At 41.5% G+C, this 27,724-nt stretch overlaps 1 protein-coding gene across 1 annotated transcript in view; it reads right to left on the reverse strand.

Annotated features, from left to right (window-relative positions):
• The window catches only part of LOC109412379 (protein disks lost), an 842,465-nt gene that overhangs the window by 252,251 nt on the left and 562,490 nt on the right, over window positions 1-27,724 (reverse strand). The window contains exon 2 of the mRNA XM_062851324.1: window positions 3,350-3,426. Coding sequence (XP_062707308.1) covers window positions 3,350-3,426 — 77 coding nt within the window. The remainder of the gene's footprint in view (window positions 1-3,349; window positions 3,427-27,724) is intronic.

Here is a 27,724-nt window from a genome sequence, read left to right on the forward strand (position 1 = left end):
TACAGCCGTTTCTATGTTGGGGTCATATATGACCCCTCCGGATCCAAAGGGTTAAGGAGGTCTCAGGTGGTTTCATGGAATTAAAGGGGTATCAGAAGGTCACTGGAGATTTTAGGGGGCCAAGTTGGTATTAGAGGGTCTCAGTTGGTTTTAGGTGGTCTCAATGGGCTCTAGAGAGTCTCAGGGCACTTCAGGGGCGTTTCAGCGGCCTTAGGAGGGCTGTGGGGCGTTTCAGGGGGTTATACGGGGTTTCGCGGAAATACATAGAGGGTTCAGAAGCGTTCAGAGGGTCCCTCCCAAGCAACATTTTAAGTTTTGTTCGGCAGTATAAGAAATTTTCATGACCAATTTTATAAAACTGGTAATAAAACTAATTCATACATCAAAACCTCTCGATAACCTTTTTAAGAGCATCTTCTGGCTAAGTTGGCCACTCTCGGAGAGGTTTTGCAAATCGTATTAAGAGTAGCAATAAAACTGTTTTAAAACTTAGTTGAAACATTTTCCATGCTAAAAAAGAGATTAGATAATTGTTGTTATTTTTTTCTCAATAAAACTACGACAGCTCAAGATGCAGAGAAGGTTCTTCACGTAAAGTTCAGGAGGAGACATCATTCGCAAGTAGAAAGCGATCATTTCAAAGTAACATTTTAGAAGATATAGTTTTGCTAGGCCTATGCGCATTAAATTTTACCGTGAATTGCGTAGAAACATAAACATAATACGCTTCGAAAATGGTGAATATTATCATCTTGGAGTAAAATAAATCAGTTTGTTAATTTAATAAAACTTTTTCGAATTACAAAAAAACTCAGCTGAGAGAGTTTATTTTTGTGAACCGGCTATGATAATGACGGCAAACTATTAATTTATTGCTGGTTGAAGCAAAACTAACTATTTCCATTCACGTTATCAAATTCCTCAGCGGAGATGAACCAGTCCCTGGCTGAAAATCTCGATAATAAAGATAATAATAATAATAATAATAATCTAATTCCTCAATATGGCGACGACCATAATTAGCTAAATTAAAACGAAAGCAAGTTAACTTTTACGATGACCGCAATAAACCTAACAGAGTCATAGTTTCGGCTTTTCCATCAACATATGTCGTTACTAATCGAATGGATCGCCATCTGTTGAGAGTTTGAACAGTTTAATTGTGGTAGGGCAATTGTTCCCATCGTTGTGGTAGCACCTCATGTTGCGGTAATGGCAATTGAGCACGTTTTCGACTGAAATGTTACCAAAAGGTATTTTTAATAGATGTATGGTGCTAAAATAATGAGATTGCACCATTTGTTTGCTTAAGATTTGTCCAAAAACCTATTTAAAAAAATGTTTTCCTTAATGTGTTTGCTGCTGCGTTCCTATTGTTGCGGTAGTGTTCCTAATGTTGCGGTATCCCATATGATTTCAATGGGATACCGCAACATTAGGAACACAATGTTCTTTCAGATAAAAACGAATAAAATGCTCATAACAACATCAAAGTAACAATATTTCGTTATTTTCCCGTAGATAAAGGATGGATTTTATTATTTTCAATTCAATCCATGCAAAAAGTTTGCTTGGGCAATATAATTGTGGTTTAAACATGGACCCAGTGCTTAACTCCTCCATGATCGGATCAATTACCCTAATAATGAATGGCTCAAGGATTACATTTTGTTTACTCTTAAAATCTGGCTTTATGAATATCTTCAAGTATAGTATAAAACATTTCATCAATGGTTTTCATAAAAGTAGGCATACAACTATGAGTTTTAATTATTGCTGTATTTTTTTTTATCTTTATTAACGAGATTTTCAGCCCTATGCTAGTTCAAATCGGGACCCACGCTTTACTTCCCTTCCAAAGGAAAAACTCACATTTTTGTGAGTTTGTCGGGAGTGAGATTCGATCCCTTGTCCTCGGCGTGATAGTCACGTGTTCTAACCGTCCAACCAGGTACGCTCCACGATTGCTGTAATAAATCCCTAATAAAAATCAAACAAAACCAATCAGTAATGGAATAGTTACTTGGGCTGTGTGTTTCAGGGGTCTCAATGTAGTACCAGGAGGCCTTAACCTTCCGTAACTCGCGCGGTTGACTACCTGCGTCAGCACCACGCTAATGCTGAGTACAAAAAGCGAGATTTTTTCATCGTGTTATACAAAAAACAACAGCGCGATCGCTCGAGGGTTAAGGGCACTTCAAGGCGTCTCAGGGGGTTTTCAGAGCCTCCCAGGGGGTTTCAGGGGTCTAAAAGGTGTTTCAGGAGTTTCAGGGGCGTTTATGAAGGTCCATGCGGGTTTCAGGGGTCTCAGAGGGCACCAGGAGTTCTCAGGATCGCTTCAGGGCATCTCAGGGAATATTCAGAAGGATCATTTAGGGGCATTTTAGGAGGTCCTGGGAGCTTCAGGCAAGTACCTGGATCTCCTGGTAATCAATATTGAATGCTCCTGAAACCCCTTGAAACACCTAAAGGTTCCTGAAGCCCATCCCCATGAAACGATCTTGAAAACCTGTTGAATCGCTCCTGAAATGCCTCGAAACGACCTTTTTTTTTTTTTTCCTCCCCTGTTGGGGAAATTAAGCCACTGCGTCCAATGAAACTCTCTGAAATGCCTTGAAACGCCCATCAAAGGCTCCTGAAACCCCCTGGATTGCCCTCTCAAAGCCCGTTGAAGCACAAGTGAAACTTGTCGAAACACAATTAGAAGGTTCCAGAAATCCCCTCAAACAACTTCCTGGAACGCTGGATTGGAATAGATTATATGAATTCTTTGAACTGTTTCGATCAAGTTATTAGCGGAAGAGAGAATCAACGAAGAGAAATCGATGAAGTCTGTTAGGCCCTAATGAAAAATCATTGCCGAATAATGTTGAACTAGCTGTCCCGACAAATGTCGTACTGCCTGCCTATACTGTGTTTTTTTGACATATACAGCTCCACAGGGAAATCCCCTGCAAAAGCATTTGTATGAGAGCTCCCCTTTCCTGAAGGACAGGGGTCTCAGACCATATGTATAGATTGAAGGAATGAATAGATCAATACAAAATTTGAACTGTCATCATTTTCCCACAGCACAACTTTAATTCATTCACCTCAATCCAGCCTGCCGAATTCCGCCTAGCAACAACCACTTCCTAATCGTTCCACTAAACTCCCAAATGCTTTGCCCGGCGGCCCATGAAACAGAAACCCATTAACCACACTCAATTGAGCACGCATGAAGCAGAGTTTTTTTTTTCTTGCGCCCCACACTTCACCGCCACTAATCATAATAATCAACACCCCGCGCGGGCTAAGCCCCGCACTCACGCACGCAGCCACGCAGGCACACAAAAATCACAATACTTACTCTTCGGTTTGCGATCTGATAAGTCCCAAAAAGTGTACGGCAAATTCCTCGATCGAACAGCGTCGGGGATCACTTCGCTGTTTGAAGGGAGCGAGCAGCAGGCCGCGTGTACATGTAGGGAAAAGAAACAAGAAGAAACAAATACGCACAACGATTAGAATCAATTTTCACGTGGAGTAAACACTGTAGTATGGTAAGTAGTAATACTTAGGTATCCGAGAAAAACAATGTAATGATAACATAATCCGTTGGTTAAGGTATAAGTTGAGATTAGAAAAGGACAGACAAAGCAATGCTGATCAATTGGAAACCAACATTAACTCTCTCTTTCTCTTCTTGGCGTAACGTCCTCATTGGGACAAAGCCTGCTTCTCAACTTAGTGTTCTATGAGCACTTCCACAGTTATTAACTGAGAGCTTCCTCTGCCAATGACCATTTTGCATGTGTATATCGTATGGCAGGCACGAAGATACTCTATGCCCAAGGGAGTCAAGGAAATTTCCTTTACGAAAAGATCCTGGACCGACCGGGAATCGAACCCGTCACCCTCAGCATGGTCATGCTGAATACCCGTGCGTTTACCGCTTCGGCTATATGGGCCCTAACATTAACAACAATTTCAAAACTCAGGAAAAGATCAATGAATTTACACCCAAAACAACCCAAAAGCCTTGTGGCCCAAAGTCTAACAAACGTTAACCGGCGATTTATCCCCCGTGTAGTTTCCAGCGATTTGTGAATCACCCGGCGGGTAATTTTGCGTGTGTATGCCCTTGGCAATAATATTTGACCTGGGCCATGGTCACGCGTAGTGCATTTGGCAGTCGAACACAAGCAAGTAGGAAAAAGGAGCAAAAAATAAAAAAAAAAGACCGGCATCAATTTTTAATCGCTAGACAAATATAGACAACGGTCCACCCGGTTACCGAGAGAGTGACAACTTCATACCAACTGGATATGGATAGTTGACGGCTAAAGCCGTTTGGACTATGAGAGGTGTCGATGGGGAATTGTAGTGGCACAGACGAAAAGATATGCTATTTATTGAAATTTAATTAAAAAAATAAGCACATTAACAAATTAAGTAGGAAAACTATGTCTGTACCAACAACAATCACAGATTAATAATTATAAAAAAAATTGCACAAGTTTTCAACATTTTTGAACTCGGTAAGCTGATGATATCTTTTGCTGAGCTCTGAAACACTGTTTCATTTTTTTATTAAATAAATACATGTCTTCATTATTTTTTGGAAATTTTGCTAAAATTTAAGTAAATCACCCCATAAATTCGCCAATATCTCGACTTTCATCACAAAAATTGTGATCATAAATGCATGTAACACTTTACTGTCCTTAAGAAAAGATCTTGATTTTCGTTTATTTCGAAAACTACTTTCATGTTGGCTTCACTGAACACATCTATTTGTCTATGGCAGTTGTTTAGAGGTACACATATGATTAAGTCATACACGGGAAGTGAGGTTAGGCTCTTGTTGAAATGATACGCTCACTGGATGGCGAGAAACAATTTTTTGGACAGCTGAATAGTGGTGATGGAGCGTGTCGGTCGGCCTATCTACTTTACCGGTTCAAGGACGTTCGATTCTGTTGAACTTTGCCAAAATATAGGATAGTCAGCGAAGCACAATAAATAACATGCATGGTGTGCAGCTGAGTACAGACACAGAGGGAAGTACTTTTATCTAGCTTTTACTTTAGAAAAAAATGTCAACATTTAACCACACAAGAGACCTTCTGTGGCTACTGTGGTACTGCTCAATGGCAATGGGTCAAACTATCTTACTCAAGAATAAGTTAGAATAATCTGGACTGTTAAATTACTATTGATCGATCAGTGAGTGGATGCAACGAGTTGCAAAAAGATGATTTTTAAGCACAAGTTGTACATTTATCTAACGAGGGTTGCCGAGTTGGAGAAATACGATGAGTGTTGAAAAAAAAACGAGTTTTGCAACGAGTTGAATACAAAATTTTATTTCAGTATGGCCATTTTTTCCGAGTTGATTCATTATGCATTATAATGAAAACTCAAATGAATTGTATAATAAAAAAAAATCATTGCATAATATGTGACGAATTTCGCCCCAAATCGTATTCGGAGTTGGCAGCACCCTCTCAGATTACAATGAAACTTTCTGGGTGTGTAGACCTTGACTAGATAAGCCACTTTTCATGTTTAGTTTCTTCAAAAATTATCTAGACTATCTTTTAAAAAGGGCTAAACGTTTTTTACCGATTTTTTTTCAAATGTGTTTAATAAAAAAATGACTACTCCTACAAAAAAGTGTTGTATGGGTGAAAGTCACTAAATACGTCAAGTTTCAAGAAAAACAAATATTGAAAAAAAAACCCAAATTGAGTCCTACACTGAAAAAGTCGTTTTAAAAAAATTCAAAGTCGATTTACAAAAAAAATACCATCTTCGATTTCGATGAAATTTTGTCTCAAGATAGGTAATTATGTTCCCTACCAACCGTCCATACACCACCAGATGGGCAGTTTTAAGGAAAAAAGTTTTTCTAACAAAAACTTTTTCATGTCCAAACGATTTTTTTTCAGTGTCTTTTCTGCCGTGAATCGCAAGTCAGTCCCATCTGCATTTTGAGCAAAAATGAGTTAATGGCCGTTTTCGAGCTTTCTTTGGATGATCTTTCAGCTGCGTGCAAAAAATATATAGTTTGTTCAAAAAAATTGAAAAACAACACCAAGTCAGATTGTCCCATAATGAAATGTAATCGCAAGTCAGTCCCATTACGAACTTATCCACCCTTTAGTACAAAACCTAACACTATTTTAGCCAGTTTTATATTTTTCACTGTTACATTGTCACGTTTGAAACAATATGTTAAAGTTTCGTGATGATCGCAGAAGTTTTCAATCCATGGCGATTTTTTCGAGTTTCACATAGAAATCGAATTTGAAAACTTTAGAGGCCATTTTCTCAATGCCTACTTTTTACATATGGGACTGACTTGCGATTCACGGCAGTTTTGTTATCAAACACTAAACCAGTGAAGGTCATAATCATCTCAGAATCCAATGAAACACAATTTGTTAAGAGATTTTGTCTCATTTATTCAAGGAGATTTTGTCTTATTCATTCAATCAATTCAATTTTTATATTTAAATAAATACTTTATGACAAATGGTTTCTCTTAGGAAATGACGAATTTCATCCTAAATCGTATTTGGAGTTAGCAGCTCCCTCTCAGATTACAATGAAACTTTCTGAATATGTAAACCTTGACTAGATAAGCCACTTTGCATACTTAGTTTCATCAAAATTCATCTACTTAGACTGTCTTTTGAAAAAGACTAACTTTTTTTTCGATTTTTTGCAAATGCGTTTAGTAAAAAAATGACTACTATTACAAAAAATATTAGTAATTAGTAAAACAAAATAAGTCAACTTTAAAGAAAAAAATATTGGGAAAATCCAAAATGAACCCTAGACTGAAAAACATTTATTTTAAAAATTCAAAGTCGATTCAAAAACAAAAACACAATTTTTTTTTGATGCAAACTTTTTTACTTTAAAACTACCCATCTGGTGGTGTATGGACGGTTGGTAGGGAACATAATTACCTATATTGAGACGAAATTTCATCGATATCAAAAATGTGTTTTTAGGGCACAATTAGGATGTTTTCAATACTATTTATTAGAAATATTTTGTGATAATCACCCATACAAAATTTATTTTTAGGAGTTGTTAGTTTTTCATGAAATGCATTTGAAACAAGTCGATAAAAAGATGCGACGAGGATACATTTTTAATAAACTATTTATGTAAACTGAAAAACTGATTTTACTTAAAAGTGCCCATTTGGTCGTGTATGGACGGTTGGAGGAAAACGTACCTTTGGAGCCGACCTACTGATACCTGATGGTCGGTTGGTGGGTAACATAATTACTTATCTTGGGACAAATTTTCATTGAAAAGGAGAATGTTTTTTTTGTTAATCGACTTTGAGTTTTTTCTTTAATGATTTTTTCATTGTAGGGCTCAATTTGGTTTTCTTTCATTTTTGGGAAAATCACCCATACAATACTTTTTTGTGGGAATAGTAATTTTTTTTACTAAAGGCATTTGAAAGAAAAAATCCCTTTCAAAAGATAGTCTTAATATTTTTTGAAGAAACTAAGTATGCAAAGTGGTTTATCTAGTCAAGGTCTACACACCCAGAAAGTTTCCTTGTAATCTGTGAGGGTGCTGCCAACATTTGTTCGATTTGGCGCGAAATCCGTCATATAACTCGTTGCAAAACACGATTTTTTCAGCACTCTTCGTATTCATCCAACTTGGCAAGCCTCCTTGAATTACGACTTGTGCTGAAAAAATCAACTTTTTGCAACTCGTTACATAAATAACTTTTATGCAATGAAATTTTCATTAAACAACTCATTTGAGTTGCAATCTGTTCTGTTCATTATGCAACCCAGATGACTTGCATAATGAACATTATGTAACTCCTTTTCATAATGCAACTAATTCCAGTTTCATAATAAACCAGTACGGAAAAGTTGGTCCTTATAATACTTAAATGAGTTATATACAATGAAAATAATGAAGCTGAATTGCAACAGAAACTTAAAGATGTTTCTTCTAAAATGATTTGAAGAAGCTAATGAGAATATCTTTAGTAAATTCCATCAGATTTGTTTGAGAAATTTATAAATGAAGTGATGAACATTGATCATTTGATTCAATAAAATTAATAGCACAATCAAGATTTTTTTTAGAAAATAGTCTACAACATTTGGTCACAATTTAGCATGTATTTTTTCCATACATTTTAAAAAATTATAAAAAGTTTTTTTTCGAAAGAGTTTTCTAAAAAAAACCTGGGATGGCTCCAGCAGACACTTCATTGAAAAATATGATGAAACCCCATTCGAGATTTCCGTGGGCATTTTTATGTAAAATATCTGATGGTTTTTTCAAGGAATGAAAAAAAAAAACTAGATGAATGAAGATGCTTGAAACACTTTGATGACATTTTGACAAATTCCTAAAACAATTTCTGGATTATTTCACGGAAAACTTCTTTCAGAATTTATGTAAGCATTATTCTATAGTGTGAAGAGTTAGCCAATGTTAGAATTCAAAAATAAAAATAAATTTAAAAATATCTAATGTAAAATGTTCAAATTAAATTCCTAGCAGAAGCATTTTTGGAGTAAAAAATTCGAATTTGCAAAACTTTTTTTTTCTGGGTATCCAAAAACAAGTTTGAAGATTTTTTTTCAATTAAAATCAAAATTTATGTAGAAATGCTGGAATTCTGAAGAGTGTTTGATGAAATACATTGATAAATTTATGGAAAAAATCAAGTTACCCAATAAGAAATAAAGCCTAAATCTGAAAGCGTACAACAATGTTTTTTTTCGGAAATTGTCTTAAAAATTATTTCACAATTTCCTATCCAGATCCAAAGATTGATTCCAAATAAGTTGAACACTGAATTCCTAATAAAATTCATTAGGATATTTAAAGGAAGCTCATTATTCATTTATTTTTATATCATAATAAGGTCAAAGGAGTCCTACAAAAATATATTAAATAGTTTTATCCCTATGCTGATATCAAGTAAAGCCGGGGCCCGTGGTACAATTGGTCACACGTTTGCTCCATAAGCAGATGGTCATGGGTTCGATCATAGCCCCGGCACTTTAGTCAGTTGCTCTTTCCCCCTGAGAGCAGCTGACACTGACCCTCTTCTGAGCCCATGATTCAAACCGACCTGGATACATGGTATCAGGTATCAGAAAGCCGACTCCAGAGGCACGTTATCCTCCATTTCGGACATTTGCGCCATCGCCAAAATAATAGCCTATTTCATCATCTACCTGAGGGAAAAGGAAGGAAATAAGGATAAGGATGGGGATAAGGACAGGTAGGGAAATAGGAAAAATACCCTGGAAGAGGACACTAACGCATAAGCGTACCACAATGGGTTCAAACAGCGCCCTGAAAAGGACACTGTAATAACGCATAAAGCGAAAGAGAGCCTATAAGGACTGTTCATTAAAGAAAGTGGACATCTGTTTACCAATAGTTTAGAGTTAAAACTAAACAAAAAAAATGTGATTTTTTGCTCAGTGTGTAAAAACATTGTTCATTTCGGCAATACACTCAAAGAAAACAGAAAAAGTAAGAAATTTCGAGCGATACGTCGTATTAGCTTTGCGACCAGCAGATTAATTCTGCACAAATGGTGTTCCAAAAAGTTGTCGTTTCGAGAATTCGCTTATTAGGGTAGGTAATCATGAATTGAACCAAAATGCGGTTTTCTGAAGCATCGGGAATTTTGACTGATTTTTTCACCCAAATGGAACTAATTTACTACGGTGAAGTCTCAGGTATATGAAAGACACAGGTATTAGCTTTTCGTAAAGTGGTAAAAAGTTTACATTTGCACCACATTTCATTGAAAAATTCAATTATTTGTCAATAATGATTTTAATCTTAATTTGAACCATCGTAATCATAATTTGAACCAATTTTAATCTAGATTTGAACTACTGGCGGCAGCAGCTCGAGCTATTCCCACAACAGCCAATTTCATGCTAAACAACCCAAAATCACATGGATCTGCTAATTCTCATAACTATGTTTCATTAGGCAGTGGAATTTCAAGTCAGAATGTTCGGAATTCTTCAGAAATTTGGAAACAAAATTCGGAATTTTTCATCTTCCAAGAGTAAACAAAGCAGCCACTAGCGCAGTCTGCTGGCCAACACTAGAAGCTCGCCCTCTCTCACTAGTTCAAATCTTGATTACAAATGGTTCAATTCAAGATAAGATTCTCCAAGTAATAATTAAGTAAATTTGATAATTTTGTGACAAATAATGTGGAATATTATTCGGTTAGACGATTCTACGATGAATTTGCTTTCAATTAACGTATTCACTTATTGCGTGTGATACAATGCGTGAGCTGTACGAGTGTACCGAAAATGTGCTTCCTCTGGGGGGAAATGGGTGAAATCGCAGTGATTTTTCAATTTTTTATTTTCAATGAAAAAATCGCTTTATTCAATGCTTTTAAAGTCAATTCTACCAGGTTATATTACGAGAATCCATTTACCAATCTTTTTGGGACAAGATTTGCCCAAAAAGTGTATCATTTTAATGAATTTAGAAATGGTTCAAATTAAGATTACAATTTGACTAGTTCAAAGCTTGATTTCTTACCCTAATACACTTCCGGGACCGCAATTTTTTAACGCTAAGCAGAGGGGACAGATGTGCCGGATGATGTAGGGTACAACAGAACTGAAAAAATTGGGAAAAAGTTTTTGGTGTGGCAAGCCGATTGTTCATGTGGCATAAAGAGTTCTTCATATTTCACAACGGGAACAATCAGCGGTGAAAATAACAGAAAGGAATGCATAAAAAACGACTTCTACCCATCTACCGAAAACATGCGGATCCTCTTTTGTTTTAGGCGGGTCTGGCATCCGCTTATTACGCTTCTTCTACACTAGAGATGCACAAGACGGCAAAAGTCGATTTTGTCGAAAAATGGCAAAATCCACAAAACTTGTCTGAACAGCGCCATGTGGAAAGATACCGGACAATAATTAAGCGGCATCTCAAGAAAGATGGAAGAGAAGCTAGCTCTGTTGATTGCTTTAAAAAAAATTGGTCTGCGGCACAACGAAAAGTTACGGAGAAAGTTGTGCAGAATCTTATGGGAGGTATCAAGAGGAAAGTCCGAGCGTTCTTCCGAAAAGCAAAGTAAATGTTCAAACTCACGTGAATTCGGCCACATGTATGTTGATTGTCATTTATAAAAAATAAACTCATGAATTTGTTCGAAAATACATATTTTCTATTGAAAAACAGGTGTCCACTTTCTTTAATGAACAGTCCTTAGCTCTTTACCACAGCGGGTTAAGAACAACAGAATATCTTGAAGATTCAGGTTTCTGAAGTCAGTTTCACTTAACACCTATGTGCCTGTGTCTCATTTTGCACCCTATTTCAAAACTTTAAAAATCTGATTCTCAGTCGTTTCTCAACGAAAATTTGAGAAATTTTGACAGTTGATCACAAAATCCTTCTAGTTTATGGAACCGGTATCATGGTTCCGATTTTTTCCGTTGTTCCGGATTTATGGCCGTGGGTACTGGGGTAACCTCCTTATCAGATAGAGGTGCAACCTATAATTCGCCTTCGAAAACTAGCTTGCGGCATTCCAAACTTCATGATTTTGCGAAACAAGAGTATTGGAGCATATTTTTAGAGATGCTGAATACATTGGCCACTTCTCCGGATGTTCCGGAAACCTGGTGCCCTCAGAAAAGTGGCCACTTTCTGACCGGTTCTGAAACCTAGCTTGCGACATATCAAACTTCATGATTTTGCAAAACAAGACAATTGGTACATGTTTTGAGAGATTTCGGATACACTGGCCACGTCTCCGGATGTTCCGGAAACCTGGTGCTCCCAGAGAAGTGGCCACTTTCTGACCGGTTTTGAAACCTAGCTTGCGACAAATCAAACTTCATGATTTTGCAAAACAAGACAATTGGTACATGTTTTGAGAGATTTCGGATACACTGATCACATCTCCGGATGTTCCGGAAAGCTGGTGCCCCCATGGAAGTGGCCACTTTCTGACCGGTTCTGAAACCTCGCTTGCGACATATCAAACTTCATACTTTTGTAAAACAAGACAATTGGTACATGTTTTGAGAGATTTCGGATACACTGGTAACATCTCCGGATGTTCCGGAAACCTGGTGCCCCCTGGGAAGTGACCACTTTCTGACCGGTTCTGAAACCTAGCTTGCGACATACCAAACTTAATGATTTTGCAAAACAAGACTATTGGTACATCTTTTGAGAGATTTCGGATACACTGGCCACATCTCCGGATGTTCCGGAAACCTGGTGCCCCCATGGAAGTGGCCACTTTCTGACCGGTTCTGAAACCTCGCTTGCGACATATCAAACTTCATGATTTTGCAAAACAAGACAATTAGTATATGTTTTGAGATATTTCGGATACACTGGCCACATCTCCGGATGTACCGGAAACCTGGTGCCCCCATGGAAGTGCCCACTTTCTGATTGGTTCTGAAACCTAGCTTACGACATATCAAACTTCATGATTTTTCGAAACAAGGGAGACCATGTTTCTAGAGATTTCTGATGCACCGGCCACTTCTCCGGTTGTTCCGGAAAGCTGGTGCCCCAGGGAGTTTTAGATAGTTTTCTCTTTTATTACAATGCCTTTCGCATACTGGACGATTACAATAGAGGCAACTGATCATTGTTTTCACGTCACGGTGTCGTGAACAGTACCAACATCTTCTGATTTTTTTCGATATGTATTTCAGTTCCCGAATATCTGGCTGTTCGTTCATACAATCCGGACATGCGTACAATTTAACATTTCGATAATATGATGAACAAACAGCCGACTTGCATAATGGACACCTTTAGACCTCTAGATTGATATTATAATCACACCTTTTGTTTTTCATTATATAGGATGCTGTCCTGTTGTCTCGTCCTAATGTGATTTACGGCAAACTCCTTCGAAAGCCCAGCTTGAAAGCGCTAAAAGGAATGTGATGTAGGAATTGTGAACGCAGATATCGAGAATGTTGAAAAATATTGCCAGGGAATATCTGTCTGTCCGCCGTTTACATGTATAGCTTCTAGGAATAAGATCTAATGAATCTTCACCTGCTTTTAGTGAATTGTACATCCTTACCAATTTTGGTTTTTCCTGCAAGTAATTTATAATTTAGCGCTGTTAAAGGCTGTTGCGAAAGGCATTCTAATAGAAGAGAAAACTGTTTCGATGTATGCCACAGATGCTCGCAATAAACTATTTTCAGGTAAGTGACCAATTCATCTAGTGTACCTAAAATTTATACAAACGCGATCCATTTGTCTTGTTTTACAAAATCATGAAGTTTGATATGTCGCAAGCTAGGTTTCAGAACAGATCAGAAAGTAACCATTTATTTGGGGACTCCAGGTTTCTGCAACGTCCGGAGACGTGGCTAGTGTATCCGAAATCTCTCAAAACATGTACCAATTGTCTTGTTTTGCAAAATCATGAAGTTTGATATGTCGCAAGCTAGGTTTCAGAACCGGTCAGAAAGTGGTCACTTCCCTGGGGGCACCAGGATTCCGGAACATCCGGAGACGTGGCCAGTGTATGTGAAATCTCTAGAAACATGGTCCAATACTCTTGTTTCGCAAAATCTTTAAGTTTGATATGTTGCATGCTTGGTTTCAGAACCGGTCAGAAAGTGGCCACTTCCCTGGGGACACCAGGTTTCCGGAACATCCGGAGACGTGGCCAGTGTATCCAAAATCTCTCAAAACATGTACACGGTGTGTCTAAAACCGTTATTAACAAAATAAAATACCCATCTAAGCGGCATCCACCATTCGAAAGATATAGTATCCAGGTATCATCTCTGAAAATTTGAAAATGTTTTATCGAGGGAATTGAAAGTTTGAGCGATTTGAAATTTTAGGGTGATTTTTAAGGAAATTCTCTTTAAACTATTAATACTCAATCCTGGTTGTGTCACGATCGTGACAATCGACTTCCCCCTCATAAATTTTGCATTCAACATTCGAAATGTATGGTATTCAAGCATTCTTGCTGTAAATTTGAGAACATTTGATCTACGGAATCGGAAGTTATTGTGAATAGAGTTTGTAAACCAAATCTATAGGTTTTTACTGTATATATGGCAAATAAATGGTTACTATTTACTACAAATAAACAAAATCAATTCAAATGCCCGCTATTGTAGTCAACCACAGCATTCAACAGTTGGCTGAAATAGGATTTCGATGTCTTGGGCGTACGATATCTCCCCCATGTTTCGGCAAAATCGCTGTGAACGCTCTCAGTAGCTTGCTCTCCGAATACACCAAGAGATTTCCCAGTCTCTTCGCAGAACTGCTTCACGTGGAACCGCAAAATATGGAATTTTGAGGAGTTCGGCAACTTAAGTGTCTCCCATATTGTTCCAAACTTTGCAATTAACGTGGTGTATTCTGGATCCAATTTCTCCATGAAACACGCTCTGTAGATGTCTTTGTAGAGTTTTAGTGCCTGAAATATAATTATTAAAAACTACTAGGTTACATTTATAAATCATAGTTAATTAAACGCTTACATTTGAAAGATCGTGAAGTTCAGGATCTCCTTCAAGCACAATCAAAGCGTCCATCAAATTGTGACATGCTTTTCCTGTGAAACCATACGTTCGTTGCTGATGTCTCACTCCAGCCTTTATGGACCACAACTGTGCCTTTTCAGGAGATACTTTTTCGATGGCTTTGTACAATGCGTTTACAATTCCGAGAGTTATGTGTAAAGCAGGTGGGGGAGTGGCAGTCAATATCAACTGCTCATCCGTTCCGTTGACTAGGGGCTCATTTACACAACAAGCATAACGTTTTGCTGACTTGATTCCACTTTCTTTCCACTGCTGCATATTATGGTTTATATTTCCGACTGTTCTTAAAGTTCCGCAACAAGTCATCAGGTTAACTTTCTCCACGTCACAGTATGGGCATGGATGAGCAGATGAGTGAGCCATTATACCTGTGATAATGTTAATAATTTTAAGGTCGCCTGACACAATTCCACCGATCCCTTGCAGTCCTAATGCTTTCCAAATTGGAGAAACATTTTCATATTTCTCGGCCAGACTTGGAGCTAGGGCTAGGATCAAAAGCCTATAATAAGAAAAACATCATAAATACTAATATGTACCAGCGTAAATGTAAGATACATAGCTAATAACTGCAACTGAAATACAAACCTTCGAACACCGCCGTCTTTAAAACGAACCGATTTCGACTGCTGTTCCAGTGAAACAATCGATAAGGTGATTTTAAAAAATCCTCCTCCGCCATCAATCCCAAACTTTATCAGAACGTCCTCTTTCTGAGTGTCACGAGTTGCCAACATTTTATCAATTAGCCCTTGTACGTTAGAGCAATGTACAATAGGAATATCTTTAACCGAATCATGACCTCCAATTTCCCCCAAATTCTTTATTTCGAAGAAATTCTTCAGTTGCTTATTGAAGCTGCTCAGTTTTTCTTTCATATTTGCCTCAAACTTTACACCGAATTTTCGAAAATTCTTTGCAATACTCACTGTTTTCCTGATGCTTATGTTATTATCCGTTTTCATCTCGAACACATTTTTCGCCGAAACGGACACAACTTTTGAAGAGCTGTAATATTTGTATACATTCCAATAAATTACAAATTAAATGTTCTTATAATGCATCTTACCTATTTTTCTCAAAAACCGTTGGTTTTCCCCTTCTATTCCTCAGCTGTATGGTGCTGCTTCCAGATTCAGTTGTTTTTGAGTGCAAGAATGATGACACCACTGCTTCGCCAGGCCGTGAGGCTGATGAATTATCTTCCAGCAAATTGCTTAAATTGCTGATTCGCTTCGACACATTACAAAAATGCTGTCTTCCCTTCCCAACTTCCGACAAACAGTTGTTACAAATGCGCTTCACATCCTTCGACTTTGTGATATCCATTTTTGGGCGACCTCGCTTAATGCGGATCTTATTGATCGATAAACGGGCGGCTTCACAAACTTCACAGCAGCAGATTTTGTTTGACCTTGTAAAGGTTGAGCTTTTATGCGAGTAAATGTGTAAATTTATTTTTCGCGCGAAATTCCCGGCACCATACTGGTTACATACTACACGGCAGGTTACACATAGCCTATCCGGATAATCAGCTTCGCAAATCTTGAAGTTGCTCAAAAAATATTCACTGATTATGTTTTTCTGAGCATCAGTTATTTTACGCAAAGTTTTTGATTTAGAAAAACATAAAGCACACAAAACGTGCCTGTTTTCCTCGTGAGATTTAGATCGCACCATTTTAACCACGTGTTCACTGCGCAAGATGGAATAGACTGCGAATGTTCATACAATGAGTATAGGCACTATTGTTTTCATATTAACAACCCGCACGTACAACTTTCTCCTTTTGGTATGCACTAGGATTGTATTGATGTATTGCCAAAGTAAAACAATAGCGATAGGTATTGAGTGCGTTCAAATAACAATAACCTTTGATTCCGTGGATGTTCTCAAACTTCTAGTAAGAATGCATAAATACCATACGTTTCGAATGATGAATGCCAAATTTATGAAGAGGAAGTCGATGGCCACGATCGTGATACAACCACGATTGAGTATTAATAGTTTAAAGAGAATTTCCTTAAAAATCGCCCTAAAATTTCAAATCGCTCAAACTTTCAATTCCGTCGATGAAACATTTTCAAATTTTCAGAGATGATGCCTGGATACTACATCTTTCGAATGGTGGGTGCCGCTTAGATGGGTATTTTATTTTGTTAATAACGGTTTTAGACACACCGTGATGTACCAATAGTCTTGTTTTCCAAAATCATGAAGTTTGATATGTTGCATGCTTGGTTTCAGAACCGGTCAGAAAGTGGCCACTTCCCTGGGGACACCAGGTTTCCGGAACATCCGGAGATGTGACCAGTGTATCCGAAATCTCTCAAAACATGTATCAATAGTCTTGTTTTGCAAAATCATGAAGTTTGATATGTTGCATGCTTGGTTTCAGAACCGGTCAGAAAGTGGCCACTTCCCTGGGGACACCAGGTTTCCGGAACATCCGGAGATGTGACCAGTGTATCCGAAATCTCTCAAAACATGTATCAATAGTCTTGTTTTGCAAAATCATGAAGTTTGATATGTCGCAAGCTAAGGTGTGGAACTGGTCAGAAAGTGGCCACTTCCCTGAGGGCACCAGGTTTCCGGAACATCCGGAGATGTTACCAGCTTAGCCGAAATCTCTCAAAACATGTACCAATAGTCTTGTTTTGCAAAATCATGAAGTTTGATATGTCGCAAGCTAGGTTTCAGAACCGGTCAGAAAGTGGCCACTTTTCTGAGGGCACCAGGTTTCCGGAACATCCGGAGAAGTGGCCAATGTATTCAGCATCTCTAAAAATATGCTCCAATACTCTTGTTTCGCAAAATCATGAAGTTTGGAATGCCGCAAGCTAGTTTTCGAAGGCGAATTATAGGTTGCACCTCTATCTGATAAGGAGGTTACCCCAGTACCCACGGCCATAAATCCGGAACAACGGAAAAAATCGGAACCATGATACCGGTTCCATAAACTAGAAGAATTTTGTGATCAACTGTCAAAATTTCACAAACTTTCGTTGAGAAACGGCTGAGAATCAGATTTTTAAAGTTTTGATATAGGGTGCAAAATGAGGCACAGGCACATAGGTGTTAATAAGTGTTTACCGAATACTCGGAAACGCAGTTGCGCAAAAACTGGACAATTACATATCAAATGATACGAAGTTCCATAATCGGATTCACAGCTACCACATACAAATGAATCAGCTTGCTGAATATTCGCCATGTGATAGCTGAGTCGGCAGTAGCCAACCAACGCTTTGACCATCATATTGCAATTCTGCTTTGACAGATTTGTTAGATTCTCCGCTACCCCTAGAGAAGACTCAGTACAATACAATTTTGTTTGACGACATGACTTCAAACTATTCCAGTATTGTCTGTGTTTAGTGGCAGCCCAGGTGTGAATCCGAAGCTTTACCCAATACTTCGATATCGGAATAGCTGGCTCAGGGCCAATGAAGTCATGTGATGCTCCAATGCGAGCTAACTCATCAGCCAATTCATTATCAGCGTTTGAATAATGGCCAAGTACCCATACAAGGTGAACAGCGTTTGCTGAATTCAGCTCCTCGATTTGAGTTCGACAAGCGATAACTATCTTCGACCTGGAGTTGGCCGAAGCAAGTGCTTTAATATCAGCCTGGCTATCTGATCAGAAGTATATTACTTTGCCCTTTACGTGCTGCTGAAGTGCTGATTGCACTCCGCACATAAGAGCAAAGAGTTCGGCCTGAAAAACGGTGCAGTGTCTACCAAGTGAGTAAGACTGATATGGAAAATTACAAGCAATTGTAAGATCACTTGGAGCAAGGACAATTTTGTCCCAATTCACCAAAAGTGGAAGCAACGAGGTGTGTGTTGATGAGCGGTTCACAGGAGTTTCCTCTAGTAGACCGAGTACCCGTAACCGGTGTGTGCAAGAAAGTGCTTCTTGTTTGAGATGAATGTGTAGTGGAGCAACGTCAAAGAGAACTTCGAGCGCTCCAGACATCGCCATTAAGCACATCCTTTGGAGATGGCCTAACTGTGATTGGATCGTTCTCATTTGCTGTTTGGGGCTCCGCAGTGCCTCAAACGGGGAATTTCTTTCCTCGGAAAGAAACACAAGGTTTTCACTTAAAACCACTTTATTTACTTCACTAGGCGTTGTCCAAGCCACGCCAACGCTTGTAATTGTAACTCACTTCACTTAATACTAAACACTACTTGACCGTTTGCCGGGTCAGATGATACTATTTCGTTGTTCGGTGGTGGTGCTCTCCTTATATAGCACCTCAACGTGCATCTAGAATGTTCTCCAACTTTCCCGAATTAAACATTCCAGAATATTCTACTCATCTGGCTGCACTGCCCGAAGGAAGCCTCTCACCGGTCACTCACGAGCGGCCTGCACAAGTTCGTCCAACTGGGTGCCGCCGCGATGACGCGCGCTCGCTCGCAGCTGTCATCATCAATCATCATCGTCATCATCGTCGGTGGTGAGTGGTCCCGCACTGTCGCCGTGTTTACTTTTGTGGGAGCTCGAGTGACGCCGTTCAATCTCGTAGGGGAAAGTGGGGCACTTTCTTCACCGGAGCGTCCAATGGGCGCGAACATACTGCCCCCGGGCTGGAAGCATTCCTGTCGAAGCCACGGCATCGCATGACGGTTGTCTTCTCGGCAATGCATTTGAAGCAGTAGTCGACTCATCGGAATGTATCCTAAGCTCCGTCCTCGTCGTGGTGGTTGAGGGTGACACTTGGTGAGCAGTTTGACACAAGATATCTCCATCAGTTTGGATAATCCAGCGTGTCCTTCCTTGGATAGACTGAGTTGCTCGACGGTCATCTCAGAGCAAGCTTCCGCACTGATAAGCTCGCCCACCAGAGCAGACATCGAAACATTCGCAGAAGTCCTTGGTGGTGGTTTCGATGGCTTAGTGTGCCACTTCTTCGTGATCTTCAATCTTTGAAGGTCGTGGAACTTTCCCTTCTCGCTGTTACTGTCAAAAACCGTGACACGTACAGCAGTGTCCAGAGCCAGCTTCACGCTGACTACTGTAACAGTTCCACACTCCATGGTCTCCAATTCAGACCCCTCGGAAAACACCGCTGTGTTTACCAGTGTTTTTACACACGTTGATGGCTTGGAGGGCTGCACCTGAGCAGACTCCACTTGGTTGATGACTGTCGCGAACGATGGTTTTCCGTCCAACAGCATACTCGGCTTGTCCAGAATTATCTTTCGATCTGCAGCTATCGCACCACGCAATGGCTTTACGTACGATAGCCAGAACTGCTCATCCTGAGCGGTCTTTACATGTCTCGGGGTTTCTGCAGTAGCATCTGGCAAATCATCAATGCACGGCTTGGAATGCTCCTTGTGAGCAGACTCTGGTTCCACGGCGGATGTCTCAGTGTGAGCAAGATGGTGCACACAGGACAAATCAGAGAGCTCCTCCTGAGCGGACTCTGATTCCTTCTTGCTTGCCATGGACTCGGTGGTACGTGTAGAGGGTTTCGTCATATCCATTACAGACGACTTTGTCTGCATTCTCGGGGTGAAGGCGGATCCTTCGTCGAAAGTTGCAGTGTGAACGGGCTGTTCCACACTGGACGGGCCAGAGAGCTTCCCCGAGCAGGCTCTGGTAACTTCTCGGCTGCCACTGTCACAGTCTCGAAGCTAGTCTCCTCATGACGTAGCTGCCCGATATTTGTCGGCTTGGACTGCTCCTTCCAAGCGAATTCAGGATGTCCAACGGATATCTTAGAATGGACGATTGGATGTGGTCCCACATTTGGTTGTTGGGAGTGTTCCTCCTTTGCGCACTCCAAGCGGTGTAGATGATTCACTTCATGCAGTAGACCAGGGGCTGCTGATCCATCAGACTCAGAGGTGTCACTTGGTGAATCGGAGTGCTCCACCCGAGCAGACTCCGACTGGCGATGGTTTCGGACACTTACCGGCTTGCAGTGCTCCTTCTGAGCATTCTTCGGTTGGTGATCTGATCGTACTCTTCGAGTCGGTCGTTCAATTCTGGGTGCGCTGAAGGGCTTCTTGCAACCACACTGCGATTGGTGGTGAATCCATGGCGTTCTTCCAGAAGGTCTCCAATCCTCGCTGACTGGTTGGATTTCCTGGACGGGTATCGCAGTGCCACTCGATAGCGGCATACAGGACTGGGAAGTCCGCTTCCAATCCACGCCTTGTCGATCTTTACTGCATGGTACGCCACATCTCGTTGTGTGACGCGGTTCCTTCGTACAGGACGACCTATCGTGTTCCCTGTAAACGTTGATCGATTCGTCCTTGGACGTCTCAGAGATTGCCGGCAGCTCTAGACTGAATGAGTCGTAGAGTTCTTCTGAGACGGACTTCTCCTGATGCCGATTATGGAAGCCACCAAATGCTCGGCACTCTTTCGGCTGCGACTTGGCTGGTGGCTGGGTTGGTATCACAGTGGGATTTGTTGGCGTCACACTGGGCCGATTGGAGCGCTCTTCCTGAGCGGACTTCACATTGCTGCCGGTTGTCGCAACGTGATGTAGCGGTTTCACGTTGGAATGGTCTGAGAGCTCCTCCGGAGCAGGTTCTAATCGCTGCCTGCTTTGGAAGCTTTCCAAAACACGGCGCTCACTCTTGCTGAGTTTGTACTCACCAGCCAAGCTCGCGGATAGCTGCTCTATCCTTAGCAGCGCTTCGGTGTGGAGCCGGTAGAAGTCCATCTCCAGGTCACCCTGATCCTCGAAATCCGATGCCGGGATGCGATCCAAGATCTCCTGGTGAAGCTTGGCGTACTCCTGGTAGTACATGCTTAGCTTCTTCTCGTACACCCGCAGGAGCGATGATCTCATCTTCGACGAGTCGTGGTTCGCCTCCACCAGGTTTCCGATGACGTACCGGATCTTCCGCGTGACCTGTTCACGGAGATGCATGAGCAGTTGTGTCTCATGCATGACGGGGTCCTTAAATTCCGGTGTGCGGTGTCTCATCTCGAATGCTTCACTCGGTTCGGGTACACTTCACTTCGATGGTTGGTGGTTGGTCGACAAGTCCTCACTTTGGTGTCTAAGCAGGAATTCACCGACGGGAAACACTTCTTCTGGAGCCGATGACCTCGGTAATCGGCAGGAAATCTTCTCGTTGGTGTCTTTGCCGGCGGCAAAGATGTCACCCTTGATGCTCGTCGTATACTGACCGGCAGAACTCCTCGGCTGGTCGCCTGAATGACCAGCAGGACGCTTCTCTGCGGCCGACCGCCTTTTCGATACGCTGGTGTCCTCACCGGCGGTAAGGATGTCACCGTTGATACCGATCTCTCGTTGACCGGTACGGAACTCCTCGGCTGGTCGCCTCGATGACCAGCAGGACTCTTCACTAGGACCGACCGACTCGTCGATCGGTGGGATTCCTCCGATGGATGGTGTCTCTGCCGGCGGCAAAGAAGTCACCGTAGGTGCCGATCGTCCACAGACCGGCAGGGATTCCTCGACTGGTCGCCTCGTTGACCAGGGGAACAACTCGCTGGTGCCGATCTCCTCGCTGACCGGCGGGAAATCCTCCAGGGGAAAGGGTCTCGTTTCCACTGATTACTCCTCGATCAGCAGAAAGCCTCGCTGAGACCGACCGACTCGTCGATCGGTAGAAATCCTTCAATGGATGGTGTCTTTGCCGGCGGCAAAGAAGTCACCGTTGGTGCTGATCGTCTCCACTCGACAGGTTGGTATCCTTGCCGGCGGCAAGGTGTCGATGGCTCCGGTCGGCTCGCTGACCGGCAGGGGTTCCTCGCTTCGATATAGAACCGGGGACTGTAGTCCGGTTCCACTCCACGGGCACTGAATCCGGTTCGAAGGACCAAATGTTGAGGCGCCGCAGTGCCTCAAGCGAGTAGCAGTGGACTGCTCCGGTATTCCTGGCGGGAAATGTCTCGCAAGACCTCAGGATGCCACGGAACACAGGAATCCTCCGTTGATCCGGCTCGAAGGACCAAATGTTGAGGCGCCGCAGTGCCTCAAACGGGAAGCTCTTGGATTTCTGGCGGGATGGAGTCTCGCAAGACCTGGGGTACCAGAAACCCTCCGTTGATCCGGCTCGAAGGACCAAAATGTTTGGGGCTCCGCAGTGCCTCAAACAGGATTTTCTTTCCTCGGAAAGAAAACGCAGGGGTTTTCACTTAAAACACTTTATTCACTACTAACTTTGCGTTGTCGAAGCCACGCAAACGCTTGTACACTTCCAATTACACTTATCACTACTTGACCGTTTGCCGGGTCAAATCACACTATTTCGTTGTTCGGTGGTGGTGCTCTCCTTATATAGCACCTCAACGTGCATCTAGAATGTTCTCCAACTTTCCCGAATTAAACATTCCAGAATATTCTACTCATCTGGCTGCACTGCCCGAAGGAAGCCTCTCACCGGTCACTCACGAGCGGCCTGCACAAGTTCGTCCAACTGGGTGCCGCCGCGATGACGCGCGCTCGCTCGCAGCTGTCATCATCAATCATCATCGTCATCATCGTCGGTGGTGAGTGGTCCCGCACTGTCGCCGTGTTTACTTTTGTGGGAGCTCGAGTGACGCCGTTCAATCTCGTAGGGGAAAGTGGGGCACTTTCTTCACCGGAGCGTCCAATGGGCGCGAACATTTGCCACCACACAAGACATCCATAGGCCAATATTGGCCGAACAACAGTTCTGTAAATCCATTTGATATATTTGGGTTTTAAACCTCAAGTAGTACCAAAGGTTCGCCGGCATTGTCCGAAGGCCATACAAGCTTTCTTGATTCTGAACTCAATGTGAGGTGTCCAGGAAAGCTTGGAATCAAGAAAGATTCCATCGTACTTTACCTGTTCAGTAACATCGATTTCAGAATCAAAAAGACGCATAGGTCGAACGCCATTACGGTTTCGCCTTTCCGTAAAAAGAACAATAGATGTTTTACTCGGATTAACCGAAAGGCCATATTGGCGACATCAACCCTCAACTACCTGAAGGGCGCTTTGCATCAGGTCGAAAAGGGTGGTAATACACATACCAACTAACAACGCTAGATAGTCGTCGACAAAACCATAAGTAAGAAAACCGCTATTATTGAGTTGCCTCAATAGCGTATTTGCTACGAGATTCCACAAAACCGGTGACAAAACTCCCCCTTGGGGGCATCCACAAACACTCAATTTCCTAATCCCTGCTAGATGCAATGTCGAGAAGAGATAACGGTTTTTGAGCATTTGATGAATCCAATTGGAAATCATTGGAGATATACCATGACTCCGTGCGGCTACCAATATGGCATCGAAAGGCACATTGTCAAAGGCACCCTCGATATCTAAGAAAACACCCAAACAAGATTGCTTTTGAGCGAATGCTTTCTCGATATCGTAAACAACCTTGTGTAAAAGAGTCACGGTGGACTTACCAGATTGGTAGGCATGTTGGTTCACATGAAGAGGCACGTTGGCCAGATGAACATCACGGATGTGATGATCCACAATGCGTTCTAAGCATTTCAGAAGAAAAGAGGTCAAACTGATAGGTCTGAAACTCTTTGCTTCTTCATACGACCCACTTTCGGAATAAACTTCACAGTAATATCCCGCCAGGATTTGGGAATATACCCTGTAGCAAAACTGCAAACAAGTATTTTTTCAAAACATGTTTGAAATGATCAAATTCCTTCTGAAGCAAAATATGATAAATCCCATCTGCCCCAGGAGGTTTGAAAGGAGCAAAGCTATTAAGTGCCCAGTGCCCACTTAATCTATTCTATAGTTACAATACTCCGAGCCGAAGCCAGGGAATCGTAACTACAAGAAAATACATCAGGTTCATCCGAAGATGTAATATCCACACATCCAGGGAAGTGTGTGCTGAATAAGCATTCCAGAACTTCCTCATCAGAGGAAGTCAGATCGCCATTTGGCAAACGAAGTTCGTTCACTCGGAAATCCTTAGATTTCGCAAGGATTTTATTTAACCGACTTACTTCACTCAAACTGGAAACATTTGTACAAAGGTTTTTCCAGCCGGATCGTTCAGCAGACCGGAGAGCTTTCCTGTCGGTCTTGCGAGCCGACCTGAAAGCCTCCGAACCAGCCGAACGTTGTCTGTTCCAACTCTTTCTACATTGTTTCCTGAGTTTCGCCAGATCAGAAATCCACCAAGGGGTTCCTCTTGTGATCTTCACAGACCGTAGAGGGCATGCTTCTTCAAAAGCTTCCATGATGAAGGTCGTTATAGTATCAATGGCATCATCTAAATCACTTGGAGTGTCAATAGATGGTGAGTATCCATGAAATTTGGCCGCAACCAAATCAGTAAAAAGATCCCAGTTTGTTGACCGGGGATTTCTGAAACGCAATGTTTGCGAAGTAACATTTAAAGGTTCAAAAAAGATGTAGCGATGGTCAGATAATGATTCTTCATCTGACACATGCCAATTGGTCAGCTCGTGACTAATTCTATTAGAGCAAAGCGTTATGTCTAACACTTCCTCTCTAGCAGATACCATGAAGGTTGGGCGGTTGCCTATGTTAAGTAATGCAAGATCTATACTACTTAAGTACTCCATCAAACTGAAGCCTCTCAAGTTGATGTCTGAACTGGCCAGATGATATGGCGAGCATTAGCATCACTGTCTACAATTAGCGGAAGGCTCTTTGAAGTACAGTATGCGATGACTTGTTTGAAAGCATCCGTAGGGGATGGTTCATCATGCGGTAAATAAACCGAACAATAGACATATTTCCTGTTGAGGTTTCCAACAGATACATAAATTGTGATAGCACAGACATCTCTGGTGGTTAGTTCGGAGATGAGTGTAGCAACTATTGCGTTGTTGACAAGCACACAGGCTCGAGGCATGACACGCGAGTTTGCCATTTCATGTTTACTGAAAGTAGCAAACATCGGGTTCACAAGTTTCCTAAATAGAAATTCCCCTTACGGAAGTAAGGTTCTTGGGCCAAGGCCACTTGGGCTGAACCATTTTGCATAAGTCTGCAAAGATTGATGTTGCTGTTCTTTTATGCTGAAGATTGATCTGAGCTATCCTAACCGTAGCCACTACCCAAACTAGGCAAGATTAAACTCTTCGGAACAACAGCACAACAAAGAACAGCAGCTACAAAACCAGATCGGTATCGATTGGAAAACGCCAAAGGCGAGGATACACAGAATACACTGTGTAAATCGCATAATGCGAAACCATATAGGTGAAAATTTAAACTAATTAACAACATCTTCATAATCTCGCCCTTATTTAGCCTCAAGTGAGACTAAAGAAGGGCAGCTGATTGTCTCGGAGAAACACAAGGTCCACTGCACCATTGCTCGGGTTAGCGCAGTAAGGGCTACATACTGTAGAGGGCGCCCTGGTACTCCACAGGCTCCGTTAGCGGTTAGGTTTTTATTAGACCCCCCTAGCCATTCATTCCTAGGCACGGTAAGCATAAAGCCGCATCACACCATGAATTAGGGGTCACCTGTTGGTGGACTCTTACCACCGGAACAGGCGGTCCGTAGCGTTATTCTTAGCCAATTGAGACAATCGCACCCGACACTACATATCTATCTAGGCTGATCGAGAAAAGAAGTTAATATTGAAGATCAACTTCATACGGGCCTGAACAGCCGGTTTGAGCTTTGAGCTGATTGGGAGATTCATATACTGCGGATTTGCTTTGCACGGTCGTACAGTAGGAATCTTGATTGTATTTCAATGTTTTGTATTTTTTTTTTGCAATATCGTGGCATAAAACTCTACGTTACGTGGATCAATAATTGGCAACCTTCTACAAATGTTCGACAGTTTTGTTTGTTCAAAGGATTAACTTGAGTAGAAAAAAAAAACAATCAGTACCAACAGACATTTAGAAGTAATCACGTGCAATACAGCTTATGACATTTCCTATCAATCAACAGAAGACGAAAAAAAAATCATCGTCCGTTATTCAAGTTTGCACCGGATCAATGAATTTCGCTAGCAAAAAACAAAAGCACTGCAACAAGGCTAACATCCAGTTATACGTTAGTTGTTCACTGCAGAGGACGGAAGCTGATGGCGGGCGATGGGACCGTGTATTTCGTGCAAGACGCAAATTTAAAACTAATTACTGCCCAAGGACACCCGAGACCCGACAAAAGGCAGCCAAGTAAGCAACAAGGCAAACACGGGCAAAGCCGACTCGAGCCAAGCAATAAAGCAGCCCACTGTTCGTCTCCGTTCATTCATTCTTTCGAGCTCAAAAGTTGTCTGTCATCATGCGATTTTCGCGGAGTTGGAAGACTTCGGAAGCCGCTCGATTTGTGCGAAGCTATGGGGTGATTGGAGGGGCATTAAACAGTATCTCGCGTGAGCAGAACTCTAAAGTTTTCCACTGGGCTTTTAGCAAATTGCAGTTAGTGGAGATTGTTTTAGTGATCCTTTTTTTAGAGTCCTGGAAGTCCTTGTGTTGTGATGATATGTTGGTCGCAGTGAGATTCATACAGATCAGGTTGCATACCATCTGAAAATATCAACAACCAACTTGAGGTTGACAATGATAGATCGCCAGTACCTGTTACTCCAGCAGCTCCAGTTTAGCTTCATTCAACAAGAAATCAATAAGATACGGAATAACAATCATCTTCAGTATGCGAGTGTTGCTGATCTTCTATTTTTATGCGAGAATGACGCCTGCTACGTCAGATTGCTGAATAATGTGGGGCAGTGAGAAAAATTGATGTGACTGAATTTGCGTAAGTTGATACGGATGTTGGAGTGTATGGAAAATGGCTGTTTGACAGTGGTTTACGTTGGTGCGTGAATTACCATTTGGTGTGCATAACGTGATAGACTGTGTGTTAAGATGACTGTGATAATACAGACGAATTTACGATTTGCCTACCCTGGAAATTGACACTACGCCGCATAAAACCAAACGTTAAGACAAGGACACGCATAAATTCACTACATCCGCAACCGATTGCCGGTGTACCAACTGGTCCCACACACGAATTTCACAGTTGATTAAACAAATCATCTGGCATAATGCAATTCCATTCTTTATTCCGCTTTCCACTGCCGCCCTGCTGGCAGCTGAGTTGCAGACCAAAATCGCATTTTAATAGGTAAAGTGTGCACCGCATTAGCACACATATGCTAGCGAAAA

The sequence above is a fragment of the Aedes albopictus genome, chromosome 2 (genome assembly GCF_035046485.1).
Source record: "Aedes albopictus strain Foshan chromosome 2, AalbF5, whole genome shotgun sequence".
NCBI lineage: Eukaryota > Metazoa > Arthropoda > Insecta > Diptera > Culicidae > Aedes > Aedes albopictus.